Source organism: Symphodus melops (genome assembly GCF_947650265.1).
Source record: "Symphodus melops genome assembly, chromosome: 23".
Taxonomy (NCBI): Eukaryota; Metazoa; Chordata; class Actinopteri; order Labriformes; family Labridae; genus Symphodus; species Symphodus melops.
The window spans coordinates 4,030,525-4,055,451 of NC_136713.1; the positions used below are offsets into that span (position 1 = coordinate 4,030,525).

General features: G+C 44.0%; 2 protein-coding genes and 1 long non-coding RNA gene across 7 annotated transcripts; all 3 read left to right on the forward strand.

Moving 5' to 3' along the window:
- The first annotated feature begins 381 nt into the window (after window positions 1-381).
- dnpep (aspartyl aminopeptidase) lies at window positions 382-6,975 on the forward strand. 2 transcript variants are annotated; one of them, XM_079336171.1, is made up of 15 exons: window positions 382-512; window positions 768-858; window positions 1,587-1,675; window positions 1,794-1,907; window positions 2,301-2,426; window positions 2,550-2,674; window positions 2,895-2,979; window positions 3,339-3,446; window positions 3,640-3,717; window positions 3,869-3,949; window positions 4,207-4,367; window positions 4,887-4,926; window positions 5,392-5,493; window positions 6,224-6,391; window positions 6,728-6,975. In XM_079336171.1, exons 1-15 carry the CDS (start codon window positions 507-509, stop codon window positions 6,776-6,778), a joined length of 1,425 nt encoding a protein of 474 aa, XP_079192297.1. In that variant the 5' UTR covers window positions 382-506; the 3' UTR covers window positions 6,779-6,975. The 2 variants fall into 2 exon arrangements, with proteins under 2 accessions (XP_079192297.1, XP_079192298.1); XM_079336172.1 differs by lacking the exon at window positions 382-512 and adding an exon at window positions 536-620.
- A 1,163-nt stretch (window positions 6,976-8,138) lies between these two features.
- ptprnb (protein tyrosine phosphatase receptor type Nb) lies at window positions 8,139-24,686 on the forward strand. Of its 4 annotated transcripts, none has more exons than XM_079336807.1 (23): window positions 8,139-8,323; window positions 14,257-14,307; window positions 16,392-16,502; window positions 16,645-16,747; window positions 16,820-16,982; window positions 17,108-17,555; window positions 17,741-17,884; window positions 18,021-18,055; window positions 18,278-18,444; window positions 19,208-19,294; window positions 19,540-19,619; window positions 19,731-19,795; window positions 20,396-20,605; window positions 20,767-21,057; window positions 21,128-21,275; window positions 21,498-21,571; window positions 21,676-21,753; window positions 21,921-22,040; window positions 22,115-22,281; window positions 23,169-23,222; window positions 23,790-23,854; window positions 23,947-24,020; window positions 24,549-24,686. In XM_079336807.1, exons 1-23 carry the CDS (start codon window positions 8,245-8,247, stop codon window positions 24,618-24,620), a joined length of 2,886 nt encoding a protein of 961 aa, XP_079192933.1. In that variant the 5' UTR covers window positions 8,139-8,244; the 3' UTR covers window positions 24,621-24,686. The 4 variants fall into 4 exon arrangements, with proteins under 4 accessions (XP_079192933.1, XP_079192935.1, XP_079192934.1 ...); XM_079336809.1 differs by having other exon boundaries at window positions 20,782-21,057; XM_079336808.1 differs by having other exon boundaries at window positions 17,111-17,555.
- Window positions 18,461-19,201, forward strand: LOC306819053. Its single transcript, XR_013778482.1, has 3 exons — window positions 18,461-18,647; window positions 18,701-18,849; window positions 19,040-19,201. It is a non-coding gene; the product is annotated as an uncharacterized lncRNA (long non-coding RNA).
- Window positions 24,687-24,927: the final 241 nt, after the last annotated feature.

A 24,927-nucleotide genomic window follows, 5' to 3' on the forward strand; every position in this document is an offset into this window, starting at 1 on the left:
TGGCTGCATGGAGGGAATGGACAATAAACTAATATGAATGAGTCAGAGAACAAAAATAAAGTAAAAATGGACAATATTTAGCATGATTTGGCTTAAATAAAACCTTGCTCTTCATCTGTAAGAAATGTCAATATCAAACTTAGTTTGGGCCTTGAGTCAGCCACTGCTAAACACAGTGAATTAAGTACAAGAAACATAGGAAATGCAGGTCCTCATTAATGAAGACCCCAAGAAATAAAATCATATCAAACATTGAGAGAGACCCACAAACAGTTTGAAAAGTTAATATATCCACTACATGTTCTTTGGCGATAGTTATTCTGAAAAAAATTGAATCATTTAAAAATATTTGTAAAATGTAATAGCACCGCCTGGCCGCTGGGTGTCACTGTGGGCCCGCGTCTGAAAACTACGCCTGTTTCTTTACTGCTGTTGTCAGCTAATCAGTATCTGCACGGTCGTCCCTACCCTGTCTCTCTGGAGTTCAGAGTTTGAAAGTCCACTTAATGCAGGTAAGTGTCATAAATGTGAATATTGTTAGTTGCTCCTTTTACAGAGAGCTGTTTGAGTTCGACCAGCAGAAGAATAGGAGAGAAAAAAGGCGGGTAGCTCGTGCGCAGGTTAGCTAGCGAATCTTTGCTAACTACCGGTGTGTCCATTATCGGACATCAGTATTTTTTTCACTGTAATTAAGTCACCGGTTGATGGTAGCTTCTAGCTTTGCTGTCTTGCCTTTTTTGAGACTCCTGCTTGTGTTTCCCTGACAGTCTTTGATCATGAAGAGCTCCAAAGAGGCCGTGCAGTCTGCAGCCAAAGAGTTCCTGCAGTTTGTCAACAGAGGAGTGTCTCCTTACCACGGTACAGTCTTTAAAACATTAAATCTATGTACACAAGACCTTTACAAGTATATCAACAAGTGACATGCTCATGTAAAAGAAAGGGTAAATGCACATTTTGCATGAGCTACAAGATGGATTTGAGTGTCTAATAAATATTGTCAAAAAGTTAATTTCAATATAGTTTAAGTCTGCAGATGAGATGTGGTCAAACACATGCTCACAAAATAAAACTTTAAATTTAGTGGTGAATGACTTATTGGCATTTATTAATTTAAATCTCACAAACATATTTTTTAATTTATTTCTCTGAAGCCATATTAATAGTTCAGATAAGATAGCAGGTTGTGTTTGACTTTCATATTGTGCCATCTTTCTGATCTGAAGTTTCCCGTGTGAGAACAAGGAGCAGAGAGATAAGAGAGGATCTCTGCAGACGATGTCTCCTACCTTTGCACTGTGAACTTTGGCTTCCTGCAGATTCTGCAGCAAAGCAATAAAAATGGACTGTTGAAGTGCTTTCCAACAAATTATAAACTAGCTTAAATAACTGATTTAAGAATGTGTCCTGGATATAATAACGAATCCCCTGTAAGTGAATGTTTTTAGATCTTGATAGTAGCACTGTACTGTCATTAAACCATTTCGACATAACTGATTTAAAGCAGAATCAGAATCAACTTTAATACTTTGTAAAAAAACGAAAAGTCAGAGAAGCATCGTTTATTTGTCTTCTTTTTTCCCCTTTAGTGGTTGAAGAATGTAAAGGGCGTCTGTTGGCTGCAGGCTTCACCGAGCTGAAGGAGTCAGAGAAGTGGAGCATCGAGCCGTCTAAGAAGGTCAGTCAGGGCACATGGTTCACTGTTAATAAGTCAGTTAAGTTTATTAACCTTGATCATAATTGTTTTTTTAATTAAAAATAATCCTATTTAAAATTCCATCCCCTGCTCTCTTCAGTACTTTGTGACCAGGAACTATTCCAGCCTCATCGCCTTCGCTGTGGGTGGACAGTACCTTCCAGGAAACGGCTTCTCCATGATCGGAGCCCACACAGACAGCCCCTGCCTGAAGGTGCCACGTCCAGCCGTCAATCAGAGTCTGCCTCTGGACATTTCTTAAATCCCTAGAACGCAGCCAGAGTACACGAGAACAAGCTTCCAAATCCTCTGCAGCCAAACACAAAAACAGAATTTAAATGTGTGTCAGAGGAGATGTGCTTACGGCTTCAGCAGGCGTTTGTCAAGCTGTCCAGTATGTTGGGATGTTTATTTGTTTAGAACATTTAATGAAGGCCCAGAGAAGAGCACAAAATATTTAAAATTCAGTCACAAGTAATTGATTAAAAAGAGGTTTCAGCATCCGTCTTTCAACATAAGAATGTGGAAACATTCAACGTTTTTGACTGTTTAAGAATGTCGATGTTTCTCATTCAGTGATTTATTGGATTATAAATCTGTGTTTCAGGTGAAGCCGAGGTCTTTGAAGACAAAGCAGGGATGTCTGCAGGTCGGGGTCGAATGCTACGGCGGTGGCATCTGGAACACGTGGTTTGACCGTGACCTTACCGTTGCTGGCCGTGTGATGGTCAAGGTAGACAGGATTTCTTCTGAAGCTACAGTTAAACAGGAGATCTGTGAAATCTGTTTATTGAAGAATTTAGTGAGTCAGATGATGTTCTGAGCATCTTCTCATGCTTCGTTTGTCGTCCTGCAGAGTGACGGCAGGATGCTTCATAAGCTGGTTCATGTGCCAAGACCTCTGCTCAGAGTCCCTCACCTTGCCATCCACCTGCAGAGGGACATCAACGACTCCTTCGGCCCCAACAAGGAGAACCACCTGTCAGTTACACAATGCAGATGTTTGAGCTCCATTTTTATAAATGAATATAAAGTTAAAAATATAAAAACATTTGGTCTATCCAATAACGTTTCCTACACATCTTTAAACGTAGAGATCATTGGAGTAACTTTCACTAACCTTCTTTACGATGTGTTTAACAGCTCAGTTTGAGAGATGAGTTTGAACTGTACTTGTGTTGTTTCTTTGCTCGTGTCTCAGCGTGCCCATCCTCGCCACGGCTGTCCAGGAGGAGCTGGAGACGGGCTCTGCGTCCTGTGGAGACGCCTCCTGTGCAACCAGCACGGTAAAAGAAACGTCACACATGGCCATACTCTGACATTGGTTTAGATCAACACAAAATGAGCTTGAGAATGAAATCTGTGTTCTTGCTTTTTTGCCTTTGCTCTGTTTGTGTTCTCTTTTTTTACCCTTAATTTTTTTAATACTTTGTCCTCCCACACGATTTCTGCTTAGTGGACAAAAGGGTCAAAAAGACAAAAACACCAAATTATTGCTAAATGTGTTTGTTTGAAGAAAAGCTTGTCTTCCTGTTCTTGTTGAAGTAAAATGTTTTGCTAACGTGTGTTTACCGGTGAGGAAACGTAGAAAGGTGAGAGAATTGGAATCAGGGTGAAACACTAAATGATGTTTATTCCTTCTCAGGCAGAGAAACACCACCCTGCGCTGGTCAAAGTGCTGTGTTCAGAGCTTGGCGTTGCACCTGAAGCCCTGCTGGACTTTGATCTGTGTCTGGCCGACACTCAGCCTGGGGCACGTAAACTATTGACTTCCTGTCACTTTTGAGAGTCCAGTTGACCTGAGGCAGCATCGCTCTCAATCAGACAGTTTCTATGAGTTTATAAATAATGCAAAGCTGTAAAAAAATCTTGCATGACGAAAACATTTCAGACTCCAAACCTCTGGTTTTTCTTTCCCTTATGTTCTTCTTCTCTTCTCTCTGCAGGCGCTAGGAGGCGTGTATGAAGAGTTTATTTACTCTCCTCGTTTAGACAACCTCCACAGCTGCTACTGCGCCCTGCAGGTCAGAAGCCATACAGAAATCAGATTTTTTTTTTTTTTTTTTTTTTTTTTTTGTCCCATCTACTACTTTATTAAACGTGTTCTTCAGTCTGTCTTCTTCTTTTGACAATCAGTCTTTTTTTTTTTTTTTTTTTTTTAATAAAAATGCCCAGGGCCTGATGCAGTCCTGCTCCGGAGAATCTTTGGCCAAAGATCCCAACATCCGCATGGTCACTCTGTACGACAATGAAGAGGTGGGTGAGGCAGAAACAGAACCAGTTTGAGATATGTGATGGGCAACAGTTCCTGCTCGGTGTGCTGTATCTAGTGTCTCCCAAACAGATGTTGTTTTTTGTGTAACACACAAACCTGTTTGATGGTTTACTGTGAACTCCCAGTGATGGGGGATCACTGGAGTGAAAAACAAAAAGGAAAAATTGTGCTAAAGAAATCCTCCAGTTTATGTTTAAATCTGTAAAAGCTGAACAATAACAGACTGTGTTTCCTGTAGGTGGGATCAGAGAGCGCTCAGGGAGCTCAGTCAAACCTGACGGAGCTCATCCTCAGCCGCCTCGCCGCCTCATCCTCCAACCTCACCGCTTTTCAACAGGCAGCGCCGCTCTCCTTCATGATCAGCGCTGACATGGCGCACGCTGTGCACCCCAACTACATGTCAGTGTTGACACAAACACACACAGCTGCCCTTTGACTCAGCAGATTGTAAAGTTATTGTAGCCTTAAAGGTTGAGGGATTGAACTTTTGTTTTCAAATGGAAATGGTTCTTAATTCAGCCGTGGGCCAAGTTTCACCTTCTTCATCGTCTTTAATAACATACCATAGGAGCGGCGTTCACCGAGTGGGCCTGCTCATGTATGGAGACATAATCCTCCAAGTGAACAGCCCGACAGTCTCCTTTCTCGCAGGTCACGCATCTCTCTCTCTCTCTCTCTCTCTCTCTCTCTCTCCCTGACTTCTGACTCTATCCTCTGCTGTCTTTAAATAACAGCATAAAAAGCCCCCAAAATAAACCTAATTATCATATAAAACCCCATAAATGTTTGAAAACACAGGAGATAAGACATGAGTTTCATGCAGATGGTTTCATGGTGCAGACGTTCTCAAGCGTTGATTTCTTTTCATTTGAGCTTTAAAGAATTGTTAGTCGAGCTGGTTTGTGTTCATCTTCTTAGAGAGAAGCACGAGGAGAACCATCGACCTGCCTTCCACAAGGTAAGACTATGACTTTGTTAATATTTCATTTAAAAGGGACTCAAACACACCAACCTGATTAGTGTCATTAATAATCGTTTTCATTTGGAAAACTTTTCTTGAACTTGAATTTTTGTGTCGGCTTTGTTTCCATGCTGCAGATCGATTAGATCTGGTTGTTACGATGAAACGAATCCGCTTCTCATTTTGCACCGTGCATGCTTGACTAACTAATGAGCTACCTAACATGTATATTATTTAAGTAAGAACTGGTTTAAAAACGTGTATTTGACACAAAGTGATAATCAAACAGAAGCTTGTTTCGCTCTGTGTTTTGATGCTGACTTCATGAAATGTGGTGGGGAAAGATTATCTGAAGAAAGCAAAGTGCAAAGCATCCAGAGCGTTGAGTTAATTTCATCTTGATGTCATGATATAAAACACTTTCAGGAAAATTTAAACCGCATTGACATTGTTTTCTCTCAGGGCCCAGTGATCAAATTTAACAGTAACCAGCGCTACGCCACCACGGCTGTCACCGCCTCCGTCGTCAGAGAGGTCGCCAGCCAGGTCGGCGTGCCCCTGCAGGTACTGTGTGTGTGTGTGTGTGTGTGTGTGTGTGTGTGTGTGTGTGTGTGTGTGTGTGTGTGTGTGTGTGTGTGTGTGTGTGTGTGTGTGTGTGTGTGTGTGTGTGTGTGTGTGTGTGTGTGTGTGTGTGTGTGTGTGTGTGTGTGTGTGTGTGTGTGTGTGTGTGAATTGTTTGCAGACACAGGCTCAGTAGCTTTTCAGTTCTTATTGTTTCTTGAGTCACTTGGCAACTAATTCAGATCTCCTGGTAACATGTCGGGCTGCACCAAGACGACAGAGAGCAGGAGAAAAGAACGTTTCAAATAGAGAACGATTATAAAACACATGCTGAAAGGCTAGCAACACGTTTCATATCCAGGGAAGCAGATATAGTTCGTTTCATGAGAAAATGTTTCCGATGCGGTTATAGAATCATTTTATTTAGTGTGCTCAAATTAAAATATTGTTAACCTAAGAATAAAAGAGGCATCACATCCATGATGTCAACACGTTATACCTCTCTGAGCTGCTTGTGTGAGATTCAGGTTTGACTGTTTACATAAAGTTGCATTGAGATGTTTTTTTCTTGTTTTTGCACCTTGTGTTTACACCTTAACTGATTTTCATCAAGATAGTTTTCGACATGACCTAATTTCCAGTTGTTGCTTCCTGAACATTGACTTATTTGTGGTTTATGAATATTTGAGGTTGTGTACATTTCCATCAGTTTGACCTTTGAGCCCTCCTGCAGGATGTGATGGTCCGTAACGACAGCCCATGTGGAACCACAATCGGACCAATCCTGGCCGCCCGCCTTGGGATCCCTGTGATGGACATCGGCGCTCCTCAGCTCTCCATGCACTCGATCAGAGAGATGTGCTGCACCTCCAGCGTCCTGCAGAGCACCACCCTCTTCAAGGTAACGCCCTCTGTGTTGTCTCAGCACAGCAGCGAAGGGATAGCTGATGTTTTCTATAAATGTGAGGACTTGGAGAGGGAAAGCTGAAAAGTGAAGGTGACCATGCACGAGCCCTGATAAGAGTCCTTCTGAGACTGGCTGTTTCTCCTGCTTCTCACTAATATGCAAATGTACAAACATTCTCCCAAAACAACACTTTAAATAGTCCTCTCTTCAGTCGATATAACCTTTAGGTTCCTTTGATTTCAGTACAATAAATTCTTTTAAACCTTGTGCAGATAATCATATTTTCCATGTTCTTCTCATTTCTTACTCTCCGTCTGCTTCCACCTGCAGGGCTTCTTCGAGTTGTTTCCCGCAGTGAGGAGCACGCTGGTCGTCGACTAGAGCCGAGGAGAGCCATAACTGTTGGAAACAAAGGACAACATGTCCACACGCAGGATTCAGCACTTACGTGCGTGTCCATTAAGAACAGGAAATCTCGACTTGTGTTTTTGATGAAGATGATAAACACACATTACAGTGCACTAATGTTTCTAATGAACTGAAATTGTTTAAGAAATAATAAAATATGGAGAAGTTTTGGGCTTGTTATTTTAATTCACAAACAATATGAAATGTGCAAGGTTTCATCCTGCAGGAGAAGCTGCTGTCATTGAATTCTATCCATTTTATCTATTTGAATAAAAGCTTGTTAGGAGCCAGACGCAGCTCTGCCAAGTCTCCTGACAGTTTGTTGGCAGAATAAAGAGAATATCTGCAGGAGCCACTTTTAGTGTGCGGGGGGGGCTCTTCTCCATGATGCAAGAAGTGCACGTTCTCACCTATAGTCTCGTGTTTTAGGACTAGAAAGCGGTCACTTTTTGAAGGTCTGGTCTCAGAATTAAAAGCATTTTGACTCAGTCTTGTCTCGGACTGGGCAGAGGGATATAACTGCTGTTTGGTCAGACTTCTTGAATATATTCGTCCTGAAATAAGCACAAATAAAGGACAACTATTTCATATGTCATAACTGTTGAGTAAAATGTATCTTGGCTGTAATAAATGATGTAGAAGCCTTGGTTTAACTCTTCTAAGTATTTTAGTGTTTTTAAAAGTAAAGAAACTGAAGTACAGAAGCATAACCACAGGTTTAAACTAACTGAGTGCTTACAAACTTGAACCAAAGCAGTGACCTAAAATGTGAAACTTCTGCAATGACAGTAGGAAAAAAAATCCCTTCAGGGGCCCCATCTGACAGCACTCACTCTTGTTACCCTGCTGAGCATTTCATGCATCATTGCTGTCACAACCAAAGTTTGTCAGTGACTGTCAACCTAGAAAACTGAAGGACAATTAGCTGTCTACAGAATGGAAAAAAAGGAATGACTGTTGGAGGATGAATGCTGGGCCTCCAAAGGATCTTTGCCTAGGGGCCCAGAGGACTAGAATCGTCCCTGCAGCCTATATGAAGTGGTTTAGACTAGTTCTACCTCAATCTGCTGTTCATAAAGATCCAGTTAAAACAAAGACTAGTACTTGTACTTGTTCACGGTCCAGTCATAAGTATTTTTTGCAGTTTGGCGCCTCCTCTGGCTCTATTTTCTAACAATCTCTCTCTCTCTCTCTCTCTCTCTCTCTCTCTCTCTCTCTCTCTCTCTCTCTCTCTCTCTCTCACTCTCACTCACTCACTCACTCACTCACTCACTCACTCACTCACTCTCTCTCACACACACTCTCTCTCTCTCTCTCATACTTCCTCTCTGTCAGTCCCGAGCTCCAGCAGCAGCAGCAGCAGCAGCTTCTCCTCAGAGATGGAGAGCTGGTAGAAGTGCAGCAGCAGCAGCTCTTCTCCGGTGGATGTTGGATGTACGATGAGGTCTCCGCGGCTCTGGGCGGCTCTGTGCCTCCTCCTCACCGCCTCCTGTCGGCTCTGCGCGGCCGCCCGACACGGTAAGAAGCACCAGAGCTGACCCAACACTAACCGAGCCTGATCCAGTTCCCCGTTAATGAACCGACTGCATGCAGGGCGGCGCGTAAATCACGACTTTACCTCTGACAGGAACCTCTTCTGTGCTCCTTTAGTTCATTATATTGGCTGCTTTGAGTTTGAACTAACCTCACAGGCTTTATGTTGCAGTTATCTTCTTCATGTACATTTTTAGATTACTTTATAATCTGCCCTTTTCACCAAACGAGGTTTTGATTGTTTCTCTTAAACATCCTGCAGGATTTGCTTAAAGTATGGTGGGGAAACATACCGAAGTCACTTTAATTCATGATCATTTCAGCCTTTTCGGTTCTGACCTACCCAACTGGCCAGATTTGATTTGTTGCTTTTCCATCGGTCCGTGTCAGATGTGCTTACACCGTCACTGATGATGTGACCGCTGGTTCAGCTCGGAAGGGTTCTGTCTGCTCCTATGAATCATTTTGTTGTTCAGTCTGCGAGGACAACAATAAACACAGAAACCAACAGCAGGGCTGAGAGAGGGCGGGTTACTGTCATCTCGAGTTTCGATTTACTCACCTGCGATTATAATGAACATTTTAGAAATCAAACACCAGCGAGTGTGTTCAAATGGATGGAATTAGAGAGGTCTTTAAAAACTCAAGTCAATACATAGGAAGTTATTGAAATGATCACACCCACCCAGCATGGGTGACCCTAGATGTCTGTCTAAGGTGAAACAATTCATTTCAGCTTGCTGTTTCTCTACTGCGGAGTAATGGACTGAAAAGATGCTGCAGCTGTTATTCAAACCACAACATGATGTAATAATGAACTGTGTGTGCATTTAAGGGGCTCCAGACACAACGAGGACCCTCCAAAATACTGCAGAGTATGTAATCAATCAGATATCCCAAATAATGCTGAGGCATCCGGGTTATACTTTTATGAAGCTATAAATCGTACTCGAAGGGTTCTTTTACTTTGAATACAGCTCGGCTGACTTTAGCACATACAGAGGTATGTGATCTGTCAAAATGAAGAGAAACATGCTAAATCAATAGACTTGACAGCTGCTAAAAGGGAATCCACACAGACCAATCTGGGCTTCATAAACTCGCTCTGTAATCCTTCCATGGCCTTAAGCTCAATATGATTTCACTGTCAGGAACCACTGAGACTCTACAGCCCAATCACATGGATTACACACACTTTGACTATGAGTATTACAATGCTCATAAGAGAGTAATGGACTTAAAAGGTCAACGTGTAATCTTAATATCCTGAGAGGAATGATGTGTTGAACTGCGGTTCACTGCCCCTTTGCACCCACAGCGTATGAAAAGCATTTTACACCTCGACATGACGAGATGCAGGTTATTTTGTGCCACTTAAGAATTTTCATTTCATAAATGAGGGAGATGCAAGTGGCAGTCTCAAGACCAAGGCAGGGCGAGAGCGATTCATTAGAACTGAGTCTGTTGATACTGACTCTGGTTATAAACACTGTTTTCAGCCCCTGCAGGAATATAAGATCTGGTGTCATCCTCACAGTCGTAACTCATAACTGACCCCTCAGCTCCGTCTGCTCACAGTTACTACGGCGACCTCCTGTCTGCGTTCTGCACTAACACAGCACAGGGTTTCAGCACCACGGACAGCGAACAGCAGATCATAGGGAATCCTTTTTATTATATCGTGTTAAAGTTGGTCATCTGCACATTGCACCAGTCGAAGTGTTAAAGTATTAGGTAGGTTTATTTACAGTCTACCACCAGCTTATACTGCGATGTTTGTGCTTGTGCTTTGAGTCAGAGTTAAACAAGCTTGAGACACAAAAATGCCCAAACTGCTGCACATGTAAGGCTCCTTTTATTGTGTCTTTATGTTGAGTGATCTAGATGTTTTAATGAAAGTAAAAATATCTTTGTGAAACCGATAAAATACCTTTCTCTTGTAGACTTTCTGCATGAAATTAACCGTGCAAAATGGGAATGATTGTTTCTTATAAGAGAGGCGACAGTGAAGCATACCTGCTCCTGTGGATTTATATTTAGATCAGAGAGTTTCACGTCTGTGTGTGGAATACAAACACAAGAGAGGCCAGCAGCAGAGACTGTGAGGAATACAGGACAACTAGAAACACTTTTAGAGTCAGAGCGAAAAACATCAGACCTGCTCACGAAGAGAAAACGGAGCTTTAGGAAGCTTAATAAAGACTATTATTATTTTTCAACAACTTCCTGAAGAATGAACTATTTATCAGCTGCAGATGAATCCATGTTTTGTGCTCTAGTAAGCGTTTGAGTGTAACCTGAATGTGAGCTGCAGCAAAGAGTTTGTAATAATGATGTCACAAAGTGCAACATTTTAGCAGAAAAACCTGCAGGGTCTGTTTTATTTTCATCAACAAAAGAAAAACAGCGTAACCTTTCAGTTCTGCCTGTACATCACAGGCAGTCTAAATTACAGTGAAAGATGGTGTAAAGTTTGAAGTTCAAAGGTCAGCTGAGCTGAGGAGGGTTTATGACCTCGCTGCCTCTGCTGCCACTCAGACACACCACGCAGGTTGTATTCCTCCGCTCCATCCTGGCTGACTCATTCCACCTTAAATATCCGCTGTCAGCCTGCAGAGCAGAGGACGAGCAGCCACAAATGCCAGCAGCACCATTATGAGAACGCCATTGGATCCAATCTGGCAGGAAGCTAATGGAGGATAAAAGCGACACACTGATGAAGATGGAGCGAGGCTGTGGTTCATTTTCTCAGATGAACATGAGTCAGCCTAAATTTATGATTTCTACTTTTCCATGTCAAACACACATTAGGTGGTTTTGTAATGCTGGTGGTCACATGCACGGCTGCAGAACTTTATTTTATTTCCAAATGTTCTTTTTCAGTTCATTCATTTAGCTGCCAGATCTATTCCCCGCGTTAATGAAGTGTTGCTTCCAGTCCTCCAGACTCCTGGTTGATTAAAGTTTGGTCACGTCTTAGCAAATTAAAGTCCTGATAATAACAAAGAAGACAGCAACATTTAATGTTAGACAGAGAGAGGGCCGTTCACCGCAGTGTCTTGAGTCAGAACTTTTGGGGCCAAAACATTTTCAGTTTCATTTGATTACAAGATGATTTATCTTAATTTTTGCGTCATTTATAACATAGACGTGTCCTTGCACTTAAATCACTAAAAAATCCCTTCTTAATGTAAAGAGAGCCAACCAACAGAGAGGGACAGAGAATGGTCTTAGTGTGGGCACGACACAACCTTAGAAACAAACTCCTAATCTCCCTCTATATAAGGACATGAAACATACTAAAGCTTTTATCCTTTTGGCTAACATCCCAGACAGACACCTCCCCAGAAAAAAAAACAAAATGGAGCTGGAGCAGTCGTTCCCCACATAGTCTCAGCCTGTGACGGCGTGCTCCTGTACTCCCGTTTCCTTATTAGTTTGAACTGAACAAAGCTGATTGTGAGAAAAAAAGATAGCGGAGTTTCCCCAGAGAGACATGAAGAGCTTCTGCTGGCTGGAGCTGTCGGAGTCGACTCATTTTCTGTTTGTTTTTTTTTCTGTTCAAATTGAATCAGGCGGCAGAGCTTATTGCTGAGTCTGTTTCTATGACTCCCTGCGATAAGAGATGCTGCTGATTCAACTCTGCTGTAAAACTCTTCATCTTACGAGTCACAAAAGAGCCTTCAAGGTCCTGTTTCTTTTTTTCTTTTTTTCCCATAACCATTTTATTGACATTTTTCGAACAATATAACAGACAGAAGACATGAAGTCCTATTCTCAGTTATCGGTCTAATACATTTCTGAAATGGGGCTTCATTGTCTTGATTTCAGTGCAGAACAAAGTGTCGGTTCACACGGCCAAAGAAAAAAGTTTCACAAATTAAACTGAAGACAAGAATCAAAGAAAGGATCTGCACACTGTAGAAAAAGCTCCCAGCTACTTTAAACGCTTTAAGTTTGACCTCACATCTTTCTCAGTCTTGTCCTAAAGGTGGAAAATAATGGGACAAAAATGCAGGCAAATCAAAATAAATGTACTTTTTAGAAGGAGTTAACAAAGATAACATTTGTTGTTTTTGTTCTGTTTGTTTTTTTTTAGAAAAATTGCAGAGCTGGTATATTATATTCTTTGTGTTATTTCCTTTAAAAGCAGATCAGACACTCTGAAGCATAACATGAAATTAAATGTTTTTAATCTTATATTTATATTTGTATCCATAAAGTGAATGCTCGTTCTTCAGTAACTACTTCAACATTAAGAGCAGCACAAAGCCACATAAATCAGTGGATGCATGAAGAAGTCATTTACACCACAAACATCATGCATGTTGTTGCACTGATTCACACGCTTTGCAGCTCATGCTTTTACACTTCACTCGACTTGCAGGATGCAACAAAGTGATCAGGGTGATGTTGTTTCACAGTCAGTCATTCAGTATGCTCATTACATATTCAATGATATCAACATGATCTCAGTTGGTTGGTAATGTTGGGCAGTAAAGAGGTGATTGATTGGGACGTGACAGGTGGCATTGATTGACAGTCGGCAGGACGAGGTTAATGAGCGGCTCATCTTCTGGAAGCAGAGCGAGGAGACGGGCAGAGATATGACAAGAAGAAAAGAGGGAGGGAGGGCTGTGTGGGCGGAGGAGAGAGGACAGAGATTAGTCATCATGTGGAGTTTGGACGGAGGAGGAGAATCTCTCCTCTGTTCTATGTTTAGCAGCGCCTCGCTCCCTCGTCTAATGGAGATTCCTTCTCTGATAGCTGCTGCACCGGGGCTTCGTTTTGTGTCGTCATGGAGTCGATATTCCGTCTGACTTCTTTTAGATTTCAGGTGAAAGAAAAAAGATGGGTTGTGTCGGGCCTGAGGCTGGAGTAAAGGAAAAAGTCCCAGAAATCTACCTGAGGGATGTTCTGGTTTTCTCACGTCAAAAATCGCCTTTTTATGATCCTATATCATTTTTGCTCGCAGTATAACAGGAGGATCAGTGATGTCACTGTCCCCGCATATTAAGGAGGGGTTAAAGTGGTGCGACATCGAAAAGATGCCGTGCGTTCTTCATCTTGTTGACACTCAGCTATAGATCATGTTCGATGATAGATTCATCTGTAACTTGTTTGTTTTGCTCTTTCTTATGCATGCACGATGTTACGAGACTAACGCTTGCTCACACATGATGATGACAAAATTCACCTTATGGCTGTTGATAACATCAGGAAGAAATCAACCAGAGACATTTTAAAGCAAATCCTTTAATGGATTTAGCTTCTAAATGTTAACAGTATTTAAGCAAGTACCACTTCCAAGGCTAGAAAATATAACATGATTAAACATGCCATGAAAATCAGTCATGTGACTGTAGGATAACATGTTGTATCTGAAGCTATCACAGGACATCTGAATAATGCACATCAGCATTATATCAACTCTTTAATGAAAAACCAAACAGAGCCTCCGCTTCACATCTGCCTCTGTTTACTGCCTCGACACAGACTCAGGCCTGGAAAAGGTCAACTGTTACACACACACACACACACACACACACACACACACACACACACACACACACACACACACACACACACACACACACACACACACACACACCAGGTATATATTCCCATCACTTAGCAACAAAAGAGAAGAGCGGTGTAGCCGCCTGCTCCCGTTGGGGGTCCCCATCTCATTCTGTCTATCTGTGACCAAAAATCAGTTTAAAGACTGATGTGACCGAGCAATGTTGACATTTCCTGATGTTCCTGACATCCAGAGCAGTTTCTCTTTTACAACAGCCTCTAACAGCAGACTTAAATCCTCAAAGATTACAGGTTAACACTTTATTTACAGGAACTTTGGTTGTTTCTGGAGGATTTAAATAAATGTTTCTCAGTTTTGACTCCACTTGTGTTTCCAGGTTGTTTGTTTGAAAAGAAGCTCTGTACGAGAGATCAGCTGTGCAACGATGGTGAGTTTTTTTCATTTTCATCCAAAACTGTCTTTCTGTGTTTTTACATTCTGTCAGCCTCGGATAATAGGAAAAGCTCAGACCAGCTGCAGCAGGAAGAAAGAAAGGTTGGAAACTTGTTGAATTGACATGATGAACTTAGCCAGTACGTCTATTGTTAGCGACTGCATCCAAAAAATGAAGTTACAACTTCTCAGATACGGCAGGCTGTCAAGCTGATGTGGATACTTCTGTCCTTGGTGAGAAGCTCATATTTACGGTGCCCTGAATGCAGCGTGTTGAGAATAGTTAATTGAGCGATGATGAGCAGTCCCTGCAGGCTCCAGCTGCAGCCATGTGCTTCAGGAAGCTTTGACATGTTGTCTGTCCATCAAGCAGTCAGAGCTGAATGTTTGTCACAGCTCATCCAGCATTAACGGGCTCTCTACAATCCCTTAGTGTGCTTTGAACTTCCTGTTCAAACACACTTAGGAGTGTGTGTGTGTGTGTGTGTGTGTGTGTGTGTGTGTGTGTGTGAGCGTGCAGATGTGTGTCTCAGTCTTCAGAGACGGCTGCATTATTGATGGCAGGTTGTTTCCGCCTTGAGGATGTTTTGTTCCCTGTCTCAGAGTCGAGGACATTCAGGGAACATCTGCGGCCGTGTTTTCACGACGTGTGTGACGATGCTGTGAGGAAGCGCTCTCATTGACACTGAGAAATAGGCAGGGTGTGTAACAGGTTGTATTTCATAATGCATTTAACACAATGCATTCTGATTGAGTTTCTCTTTGATTCTCTTTATTCTATAGCTAAGCGAAGCCGTTTACATCTCTAATGTGGACAACTTGTTGTACTTAAAGAGAAAGATTATTCCAGTCTGCACTGAAAGAATGACCCAGTTTTATGTCCTTAAACATCAGTGATCTTCACGTCACTGCAGTATTCAAATGAACTGGAGCCAGACGACATTTAAAAGCAACAAATGTGTCTGTGTTACATTTCTGTTAGTAAAAGAAATCCTCAGCTCAGACAAGAAGAAGAAGAACTGAGTTTCTTACAATTCATTCCAGACTGCATGAACCAAACAGCTGCAGTGTGTCTGCAAGACTACATGCAGTATACAGCATCTGTGAATAAATACCTTCCATCTTTTTGTTTGATCACACTCAGTCGTCATTAGAGCGTTGGAGGGTGTGTGTGTCTGACGTGTTTGTGTGTGCCCATACCAAAATGTGAGTGTGTGAAAAATGATTGGTTTCTCTACGAGATTCGTCAGGTGGCCGTCAAAGGTTGAGAGAGCGAGGTGAGTGATGTGGAGTGAGAGAAACAGAGAGAAGAAGAGCGAGAGTGCAACGTAAACAAGGTCTCCCTCCGTCACCGCTCTCTGCCAATCGCAGTCTGTCCTGGCCGTCTCTATGACAACAGTGACATCACTTGCCTGACTACCGTGTGTCTCCCTCATGAGTGTGTTTGCGGGAGTGTTTGATGAAGGGTGGAGGGAGGCAGAGGAGATGACTCACGAAGGCCCACATGCACACACTCGCGCACACACACACACACACGTTTTCATGTGTGGAGGATTTATGAGTACATTTGTGCGTTGTAGTTGGATTTTTTAATAAATTCAAGCACGTGTAGTATTATGAGTGTGTGTTTGAATTCACTGCTTCATATGTGCATCTTTCATTTTCCTCCAGTGAACATCGCCGTGTTGTGCTGCTTTGAATATTTAAAAATAAAGCAGGATATGTTTGTGCTGTGTAGTTTAGTAAATGTTTGCATGTTTTGTGGACATGGTCGTCTGCTCTGTCTCAGTCTGCTTTGCTGAGGACAGGATGTTTGTGTCCACCTGCATTGAGTCAATGCTAAGCTTATTTGAGCTTTCATGTGGTGTAAAGGATCAGTTCCCCCACTCATACTCACCTCTAAGGAACATTTCAAATGAAGAAGTGAACTCAGAGATATGACATCTGTGTTTTTAAATAAGACAGAAAACAAGGTGGAAATTTGTCTTGCATTTCATGCCCATACATCCTCTCATGTGCATGCTGTATGACTGTTCTCAGAAGAGTCATAAAGAAAGCTTTTGGTGTCTTCCTGTGCAGATGGTTTGTTCGGACAGTGCCAGGCCCCTCGTCAGGCCCCGGTCCAGTACCAAGTTTCTGTGCCTGTCCTGCACAAGCTGCAAGAAGTCCTGAAAGACCTGATGGTTCAAGGTAAGTCCCCTGTAGAATTAGGCTTTATTTGAGTTCTATCTTTCCTTTATATAACCAGGGAAATATTCTCCTTTAAATACAAGATCTTTTTTTAAGTAGACTCAAAGTCAGGCAGCATAAAAGTCTGACTTTTGTGTCCCAGGTCTGACCTGGAGGGATGACATCACTCAAGCGATCATTGGCCGAGAGCTGAGTCTCGTTCCCACCATCAGCTCCTCCAAACTTCATGAGAAGTCGCCCAAACAGTAAGAAGCAATTAAAAACAGTTCAAATAAAGTTGAATCAGAGAGTGAACAGCCTCTCCCGTTCTTCCTCAGGTTTCTCAGGCAGTCAGGTCTGGGTCAGAGGAGGGTTCAGGGGCCTGAGGTTCCAGCTGATCCTGAGATGATGCAGCAGTATGTGGACTACATGATCCTTGATCCGTCCCGATCCTCTGTGCACATGCAGACCCCCCTGCTGGACCCTTACACCTACCACCAGGTGGGACAAGTGTAACACAAATGATTCTTTGGGAACCAATGACTTCATATCTGTGTCTTTAGCTTGTTGTTGAGTTATTATGCCCCCTAGTGGCCATTAAAAGCCCACGTCTGTTGTCCTTACAGCAGCAGTACGGCTACCAGGAAGAGGAGGAGCGCTCCCTCAACACTCTGGATGATAATCCAGCCTTTCCTCTCCTGACCTCCTCCTCCCGCTCCAGATCCCGAGGAGACCCTTTGGACAGAGATCGGCAGCTCCTCCAGGACCTGGTGTCCTTTTACCTCACCTCCCCTTCCTCCTCTTCCTCCTCCTCCTCCTCCTCTTCCTCCCCTGTGCAGTCCCTCTCTCGCCAAAAAGGGGCTTTGGCAGCAGCAGCGTCAGCGGGATTTCCCTCTTCTTTGTCCTCATCCTCCTCCTCCTCCTCTTCCTCCTCCTTCTTCCCTGAGCTGGACTTCCCTCTGGACTACGGCGAGGACTACGTTTCCCAGGTGGCTCAGCTCAGTAAGCAGCAGCAGCAAGAGCAGGCAGAGAAGAAGGCTCAGGAGGAGTATGACGCCCTGTCAGGACTGGACGGTGAGAAAAGAAGAACATGAGACATGTAGAAAGAGAAAAAGTTCAAGAAGCAAAAGATGTTGATCTTGCAACAGGTGTAATCATTTCATGCTGACTGATGTGCAATCTGACAAATACAACGATCTGATGCATAAATGTAGATGCATAAGAATAGTGAGTATATGTGAGCTCTTGCATGTTTTCAGAGCGCTCCCTGCAGAGGCTGGCTCTGCTGCTCGATCACTACGGCCTCGACATGAAGGATTTGTCCTCCGAGCAGAGAGACAAGCTGCCCGCCGCTCTGAAGCAGCTCCAACTCGACAGCAACTTCGGATACAAAGAAACCAAAGGTGAGTTCTGTAGTAAAACTAGAGTTACCCTTTGTCATCACCTGCGCTGCAGGACAAGAACTGGGTCCAGGTGTTCACAGATACCTTCTGACTTGCATCAGATATATGATCACATGATGTTTGTTTTTGCTCTCAGATAAATATGGAACCAGTGCTGACAAAGGGAAGAAGGTGAGATCTGTTTAGTTTTATTCTTTAACCACAAACAGAAGACGAGGACAATTATCAGGGTATAAAGTGCAGTATGCAGACATATTTCTTTATAGTGAAGAAAAATGACGTTCAGACGATTTTTGAAGTAACTTTAGGTTTGATAGAAGCAAACTTCAGCTGTAAAGATCCCACGTTCATAATATTCTTTTGAATTAAGAAAAATTTATCTTGAACCATCAGATGACAGAGGGTTCGATGGCATATAAGAAGCCGGCCCCTGAGGCTCCGCCCCCTGCCGCCAAACCCCTAAAAGCAGAAGAAGCTCAGAAAGATTCTCCTCCACCTCCCGCTGAAGCAGCCACACAGGCCAAAGCAGACGAGTACGGATACATCATCACCAATCAGAGGTAGATATCATCATGTCCTCCTCCCGCTTCAACCAATCAGAACTACTCCTCGTGTGTCAGTGGATGTGGCGTCGAGTTGGACATGTTTCTTGGCTGTTTTTAAGTTTTTGGAGTGTGTGTGGATAGAGAGAAATCAGAGGGAGAACTTTAAAGAACACAAGTATGCGCCTAAAGTTTTCATTCAAGTCCTCTGAAGTTAAAGTGTGTGTGAAACAAAGGATCATTTACATCAAGTTTAAACTTCGGGAGGAATGAGAATTAGACAGTAACACTAAGTCCAACAGGAGTAGAGAGAAGAAGGGAGATTAATTTACATTAACAGTGAACAACAACTGATGAATTGATCGGATGAGCTGAGCACAAATCAGCCCTGACGCACAAACTCTGCAGGCGACTTCATCATCCGTGCGACTAAAAACACAATTAGATAAGGTCAGGGAATAAAGGCAGATGCTCTCTGTGTCCTCCATCAGGATATGTGTGGACCAAAGCCTTTTTTTTTTAGCACTTTGTGGTTCTTTTTTTTTTTTTATTCTTCTGACAAAATATTTAGGTCCCGGAAAAGCAAAAGGAGAAAGAAGAGGCACATGCAAAGAGGAAGAGCAGAATTAGATGTCGGGAGTAAGGAAAGGAAAAAGGAGACTAGGGTGCAAGAAATTAAATTAGGAAAGAAGAAAGCAGAAGAAGAATTAGAAATTGTGTGTGTGTTTATGAGTGTACACGTGTTTGTGTTTGTCTGTGAATGTGCACTTTGTCACCACAGCCCCCTCAGTCTGAACGACGGGGTGCGATTGTTGGAGAGTCTGTCGGAGAGGAGCGGCCTCTCCCCCGCCTCCGTCATCAACGTCAGGTAGGAGCGAGGACGCTGGTGTGTTTGGTGTCTGTGCCGCTTTCTGAAGATTTCCTGTCCTGAACTCATGGATTCATTCAAAAACATGCCGGAGCTGCTTTTGGAACCTGAACGCCTCATTAGATTTCACAACTGGAGGAGCGAAGAAGCTGCTTATTCTCAGCATGTGAAAGTGAATTTTCCTGCTTGATCCAAACCTACAATAATCTGCTTCCAATTCACGTGTGCTTCTGTGTCCTCTGCAGTGTCGTCGGACCTTCAATCACCTTCAGAATCAGACCAAACTCCAAGAACCTGACGGCTGGAGAAGTGGCGGAGAAAGCAGGTAAACACAGCTGCAACTGCGTTTTGGAACTGAAACATTAATAGGGACTCTATTGTGCTGCGCAGGGTTTGAGGATTTTGCAGAAATGTTGTTGATGTCTTATCCCTGCAGTTGCACAGAAGAACTTTCTGGAGTCTGAGACAGGCCTGAAGGTGCTGCAGAGCGGAGTCGGAGAGGTGGGTGCTTGTCATTTAGGCAGTGATGGAGGAGGATCCCTGGCTTTATAAAAAGTACAAAACCATACTTTTAAAGGTCTCCCCTACCGATGATGTTTTGTTGTTTTACGGCCTCTTGGATGGATTAATCTTATATAATGAGCTGGTTAACCGTCTTTGCAGCATCTTGTAAAGACATCAATTTAAGACAGAAGAAGAAAATGTGGGCTGTGATGAGCTGAACCACTTCTGTCCTTTCAGCTCATGTAGCGTCTGTCTGCAATTTCCTTTTTTCTTCTGTCTCGCTCTGAACCCCACTGGGCCCCTGTATTCTAGCAGGTGAAGTCCCCTCTCTCCTCTCCAGCACACACACACACACACAATGAGAGCATCACATTCCTGAGGCTCACAGAAAGGAAGAAGGAGGTCGCAGAGGTCAAGGGGAACAATTCATTTGGGGTGAAAAGGAGAAGAAGGAGGAGGATGTGAAGCACAGGGAGAGACAGTTAGAGAGGGGAGAGAAACGTGGGAGTGTTGAGGAGAAACGAAGGGAGACGAGTGTTAAAAACAATCATCCAACATGGGAGATCGAAAGTTTCTCTTTGCCCCCTGCTGCCACAGAGCAATGATGGGAAAGCATTGCCCCTGGCGACCAGAGTCCAGCCCAACTCCCGCTGGTTGTTCGCCACGCTGGTGGCCATGGCGTGCATTTGCAGCATCCTGGTGGCGGGAATGACCATCGTTTGCCTGCGTCACCACGCCCACAGGCTGGCTGCAAAGAAGCTGGGACTGGGACCAGAGGGGGGCAGCTTCAGCCACCAGGAGTACCAGGTACCAGAACGTCACTCCAAACTCATGATAATGTGAAAGTTCTGAGACGACATATGTACGATTACAACTTGTTGCAGTGCCTCCAGAACAATCTGTGTGCACACGCTGATACAGTTTTATGAAATGGCACTGTACAAACACATGCATTACTGGCTCACCAGGACCTGTGTCGTCAGCACATGGCTTCCAAAGGCGCCTTTGGTCGCCTGGAAGCCGCTGCCCTGGGCGCCGTGGGAGGAGCGAGCGGAGGAGGTGCTGCTGCCTCTGCTGTCAGTGGAGGAGGAGGAGCAGGAGCAGCAGGAGGAGGAGGAGCGGACTCCAGGGTGAGCAGCGTGTCATCCCAGTTTAGCGACGGAGCCCAGCCCAGCCCGAGCTCCCACAGCAGCACGCCGTCATGGTGCGAGGAGCCCGCGCAGGCCAACATGGACATTTCAACGGGCCACATGATTCTGGTCAGTGTGCGGGTCATGTGATCACAAGGAGACATAAATGTGTATAACATGAGGTGTGTGTTTGTCTCAGGCCTACATGGAGGACCACCTGAGGAACAAGGACCGTCTCATGAAGGAGTGGGAGGCTCTGTGCTCCTACCAAGCCGAGCCCAGCGCCGTTTCTGTGGCCCAGAGCGACGCCAACGCCAAGAAGAACCGCTGCCCCGACTCTGTGCCCTGTGAGCTGCCGCCTCTCTGACACAGCATCTACAAACAAACAGAAACATTGTGAAAGGCAAAGCACAACATTTCTCAAGCAGAAGTTTGAGAGATATATTCATCTGAGATATTACAAAAGTTGTTCGTTGATACAAAATAAACACAATATGATGATTTTGTTTTTGAGAACCTCAAAGAGGAAATATGATTCTGAGGGGTTAAATGTCGCTGTCGTCCTGTAGATGACCACTCCAGGGTGAAGCTGAAGGCGGAGATTAACCCTTCACGCTCTGACTACATCAACGCCAGCACCATAGTAAGTCAGCTGTTGATAAAAAGAATTCAGCTGCTCCAGTGAAGCCGTGCTATTTAAGCTAGTTTTTAAGTGTCTATGTGTGACCTCTAACCCCCGGCTTTCAGATTGAACATGACCCCCGGATGCCCGCCTACATTGCCACCCAGGGACCCCTGTCACACACCATCTCTGACTTCTGGCAGGTCAGAGAAACATTGATTTTTATATTAAGATTGTGTACATGGAAATGACGCTGGAGTTGTGTCATTTCTACACTAAGAATCTGTAAATGTACTTTAGTTTTTAGGCTCTCTGAAAAAGTGTTTTCATCGCTGTGCAAAAGTAGAATCTAAGAGTTTGTCTGTTGCAGATGGTTTGGGAGAACGGCTGCACGGTGATCGTGATGATGTCGGCTCTGGTGGAGGACGGAGAGAAACAGTGCGACCGCTACTGGCCTGATGAGGGCTCGTCTCTGTACCACATCTACGAGGTGAGCACAGAGTTTGTGCCTGTTTGTTTGAATGTTAGCACAGTGAGAGTGCTTTAACAGCCGTCCCTGTCCAGGTCAACTTGGTGTCTGAACACATCTGGTGTAACGACTTCCTGGTGCGGAGCTTCTACCTGAAGAACGTGCAGACCCAGGAGACCCGCACGCTCACTCAGTTCCACTTCCTCAGCTGGCCTGCTCAGGGCATTCCCACCTCCACACGCCCCCTGCTGGACTTCCGCAGGTACAGATGCTCTCTGCACATCCTTGTAGAAACCGTTAATCAAGTCTTACTGTCATGCATGTCTCATGCATGCCCTGTGAACTTCTCGTAATGATAAGTTCCCTCTGTACTCCAATTTTATTCTCCTCTATTCTCCCCCCTCTGTCCCTCCTCTCCTCCTCCTCCTCCTCCTCGTCCTCTCCCCCCTGTGCGATGGAGGTCAGCGAGGCCATGGCTTTAATTTGAACATATCTGTCTGTGTCATTCTTGTGGTTTGCAGCTAGTAGTCTGGCTCCAGTTGCATAGTCACAAAAATGATCATGGACTGATGTGGCTGCAGCAGGAGGTCCATCGCCAAAACCTATGAATTTCCCCCTCTATCTATCTGTCTGTCTGTCTATCTATCTATCTATCTATCTGTCTGTCTATCTATCTATCTATCTGTCTATCTGTCTGTCTGTCTGTCTGTCTGTCTGTCTGTCTGTCTGTCTGTCTGTCTGTCTGTCTGTCTGCCTGCCTGCCTGTCTGTCTGTCTGCCTGCCTGTCTGTCTGTCTGTCTGTCTGTCTGTCTGTCTGTCTGTCTGTCTGTCTGCCTGTCTGCCTGCCTGCCTGCCTGTCTGTCTGTCTGTCTGTCTGCCTGCCTGCCTGTCTGTCTGTCTGTCTGTCTGTCTGCCTGCCTGCCTGTCTGTCTGTCTGTCTGTCTGTCTGTCTGTCTGTCTGCCTGCCTGCCTGTCTGCCTGTCTGTCTGTCTGTCTGTCTGTCTGTCTGTCTGTCTGTCTGTCTGCCTGCCTGTCTGCCTGTCTGTCTGTCTGTCTGTCTGTCTGTCTGTCTCCCTTACTGTTAATCCACATATTGATTTATGTGATCTTTTTTCTTCAGTATTTTCCTTCTCGTTTTTGTCACCTTAGGAAGGTGAACAAGTGCTACCGAGGACGATCCTGCCCCATCATTGTGCACTGCAGGTACCCAACTACAAGGATATATAACACCTTAAAATAAGATACAGTCAGACTTTTGAAATTAAAGGTATAATATGAAGAATTCTCTGAAAATATTTACATATAAATATCTAGATTGATTAATTTTTTTTAGACGACTTAAATTACCTCAAATATTTCCAACAGTTATCAAAGTCATTCATCCCCATTATGTCGAACAGTTTTTCTCCGTCCCTTCTTCTTGTTTCACTCCCGGACAGATAATCCCTCTTTATTTCACTTTGGTGACTACTATCACTTGTGTTATCACAGTGATAATGCATGCCACACGTAACAGGGCAACGAGAGGTAGCGCAGACATACAGGGCCCATGGGGGCCCCTGAGGGAGGTGTGCACCCCCGCTGTAGTACCACTTGTGTCCACTTGATGGCAGCATACCTCTTTAAATGCACAAAAGAGTAGGAACGTTACAATTAATATTATTTCTAATCACTCAGTTAATGTTTTGTTATTCTTCAGGTAATGTCCATGTACTGACCTCATATGTTTTCACTTAATAGTTTAAAGTTGACTTTGTATTGTTTCCATAGTGATGGTACAGGCCGGACTGGGACTTACATCCTGATCGACATGGTTCTTAATCGCATGGCTAAAGGTGAGCTCATCTTTGTTTCTTATTTATTTTTGTATTGATGTTGTTTTTCTGTGCAGTGTTGCTCAGAACGTGTGTCACCTGTTCTCCTGCAGGTGTGAAAGAGATCGACATCGCTGCTACTCTGGAGCACGTTCGAGACCAGCGACCCGGGATGGTTCGCACCAAGGTACCTATCACTGAGCTTGTGCTGATGTGTATAATGTAATAAAGTGCAAAACTTGACACAGTAACTCAGTAAAAGACTTCGTCCGAACCTTATTTGGACACCTGAACCTCCAGGTTTTGTACTGCTGATCCAGGTACTAGCTGCAGTTGGACTCGAACCCAGCACACCCACCATGGTCTGCTTTCAGAGTTATGAATCTTGTCCACAACGCCACCAGTACACTTCACACTTTGAGGTTCTCCAGACTCCCAGGCCTTCCTCCACATCCTGAGCCACAGTGGACAGCAGCCTTAAAAATTCTCTGGGTACAAATTAAGATTTAAACGTACAACTTCTAGATTCAAAGTCAGTCTTCGATCCCTCTCAGCGACAGGGACCAACACCTCCTGGATCTTTGATCTTAGATCCTCAGGCAGTCCTCGAACCTGAGCGGCTGATCTGAACACTTGAGTGGATTTCCCAGAGTCTTCAGAAGAATTTAACCAAATGTTAGTCAAAAAGATTTTAAACTCTCTCTTCTTGTTTCAGGACCAGTTTGAATTTGCTCTGACGGCCGTGGCTGAGGAGGTCAACGCCATCCTCAAAGCTTTGCCCCAGTGAAACCAGTACGACCATGACCGGCCTCCTGTCTGCACCCTGACTCTCCCACTCAGTCTCTTGTTTTGTCTCTTCTTTTCTCTTTGTGATGATGATGATGATGATGGTGATGATGTTGCAGAACAATGTTGTACTTTACTGTTAAATGAAAAACGTTGATTGGATGATCTCAGGTCAGGAAGGATTCACACACTGATCAATCTGGGGCCGTATTCACAAACATTCAGACATAACTCAGCTTAGCCGAGAAGTGATTTTGGAACAACCCAGAGCGATTAAGAATCATAACATCTAGTCAATCATCACTGCA

Excerpts from the sequence above, each read along its gene's own strand:
- ptprnb (XM_079336807.1), top strand. The coding sequence starts at position 8,245 with ATGAGGTCTCCGCGGCTCTGGGCGGCTCTGTGCCTCCTCCTCACCGCC. Across the intron at positions 16,503-16,644 it reads GAAAGACCTGATGGTTCAAG|GTCTGACCTGGAGGGATGAC; the intron begins GTAAGTCCCCTG and ends TTTGTGTCCCAG. Across the intron at positions 22,041-22,114 it reads CTCTGTACCACATCTACGAG|GTCAACTTGGTGTCTGAACA; the intron begins GTGAGCACAGAG and ends GTCCCTGTCCAG.
- dnpep (XM_079336171.1), top strand. Across the intron at positions 1,908-2,300 it reads CAGACAGCCCCTGCCTGAAG|GTGAAGCCGAGGTCTTTGAA; the intron begins GTGCCACGTCCA and ends TCTGTGTTTCAG. Across the intron at positions 5,494-6,223 it reads AGGTCGGCGTGCCCCTGCAG|GATGTGATGGTCCGTAACGA; the intron begins GTACTGTGTGTG and ends GCCCTCCTGCAG.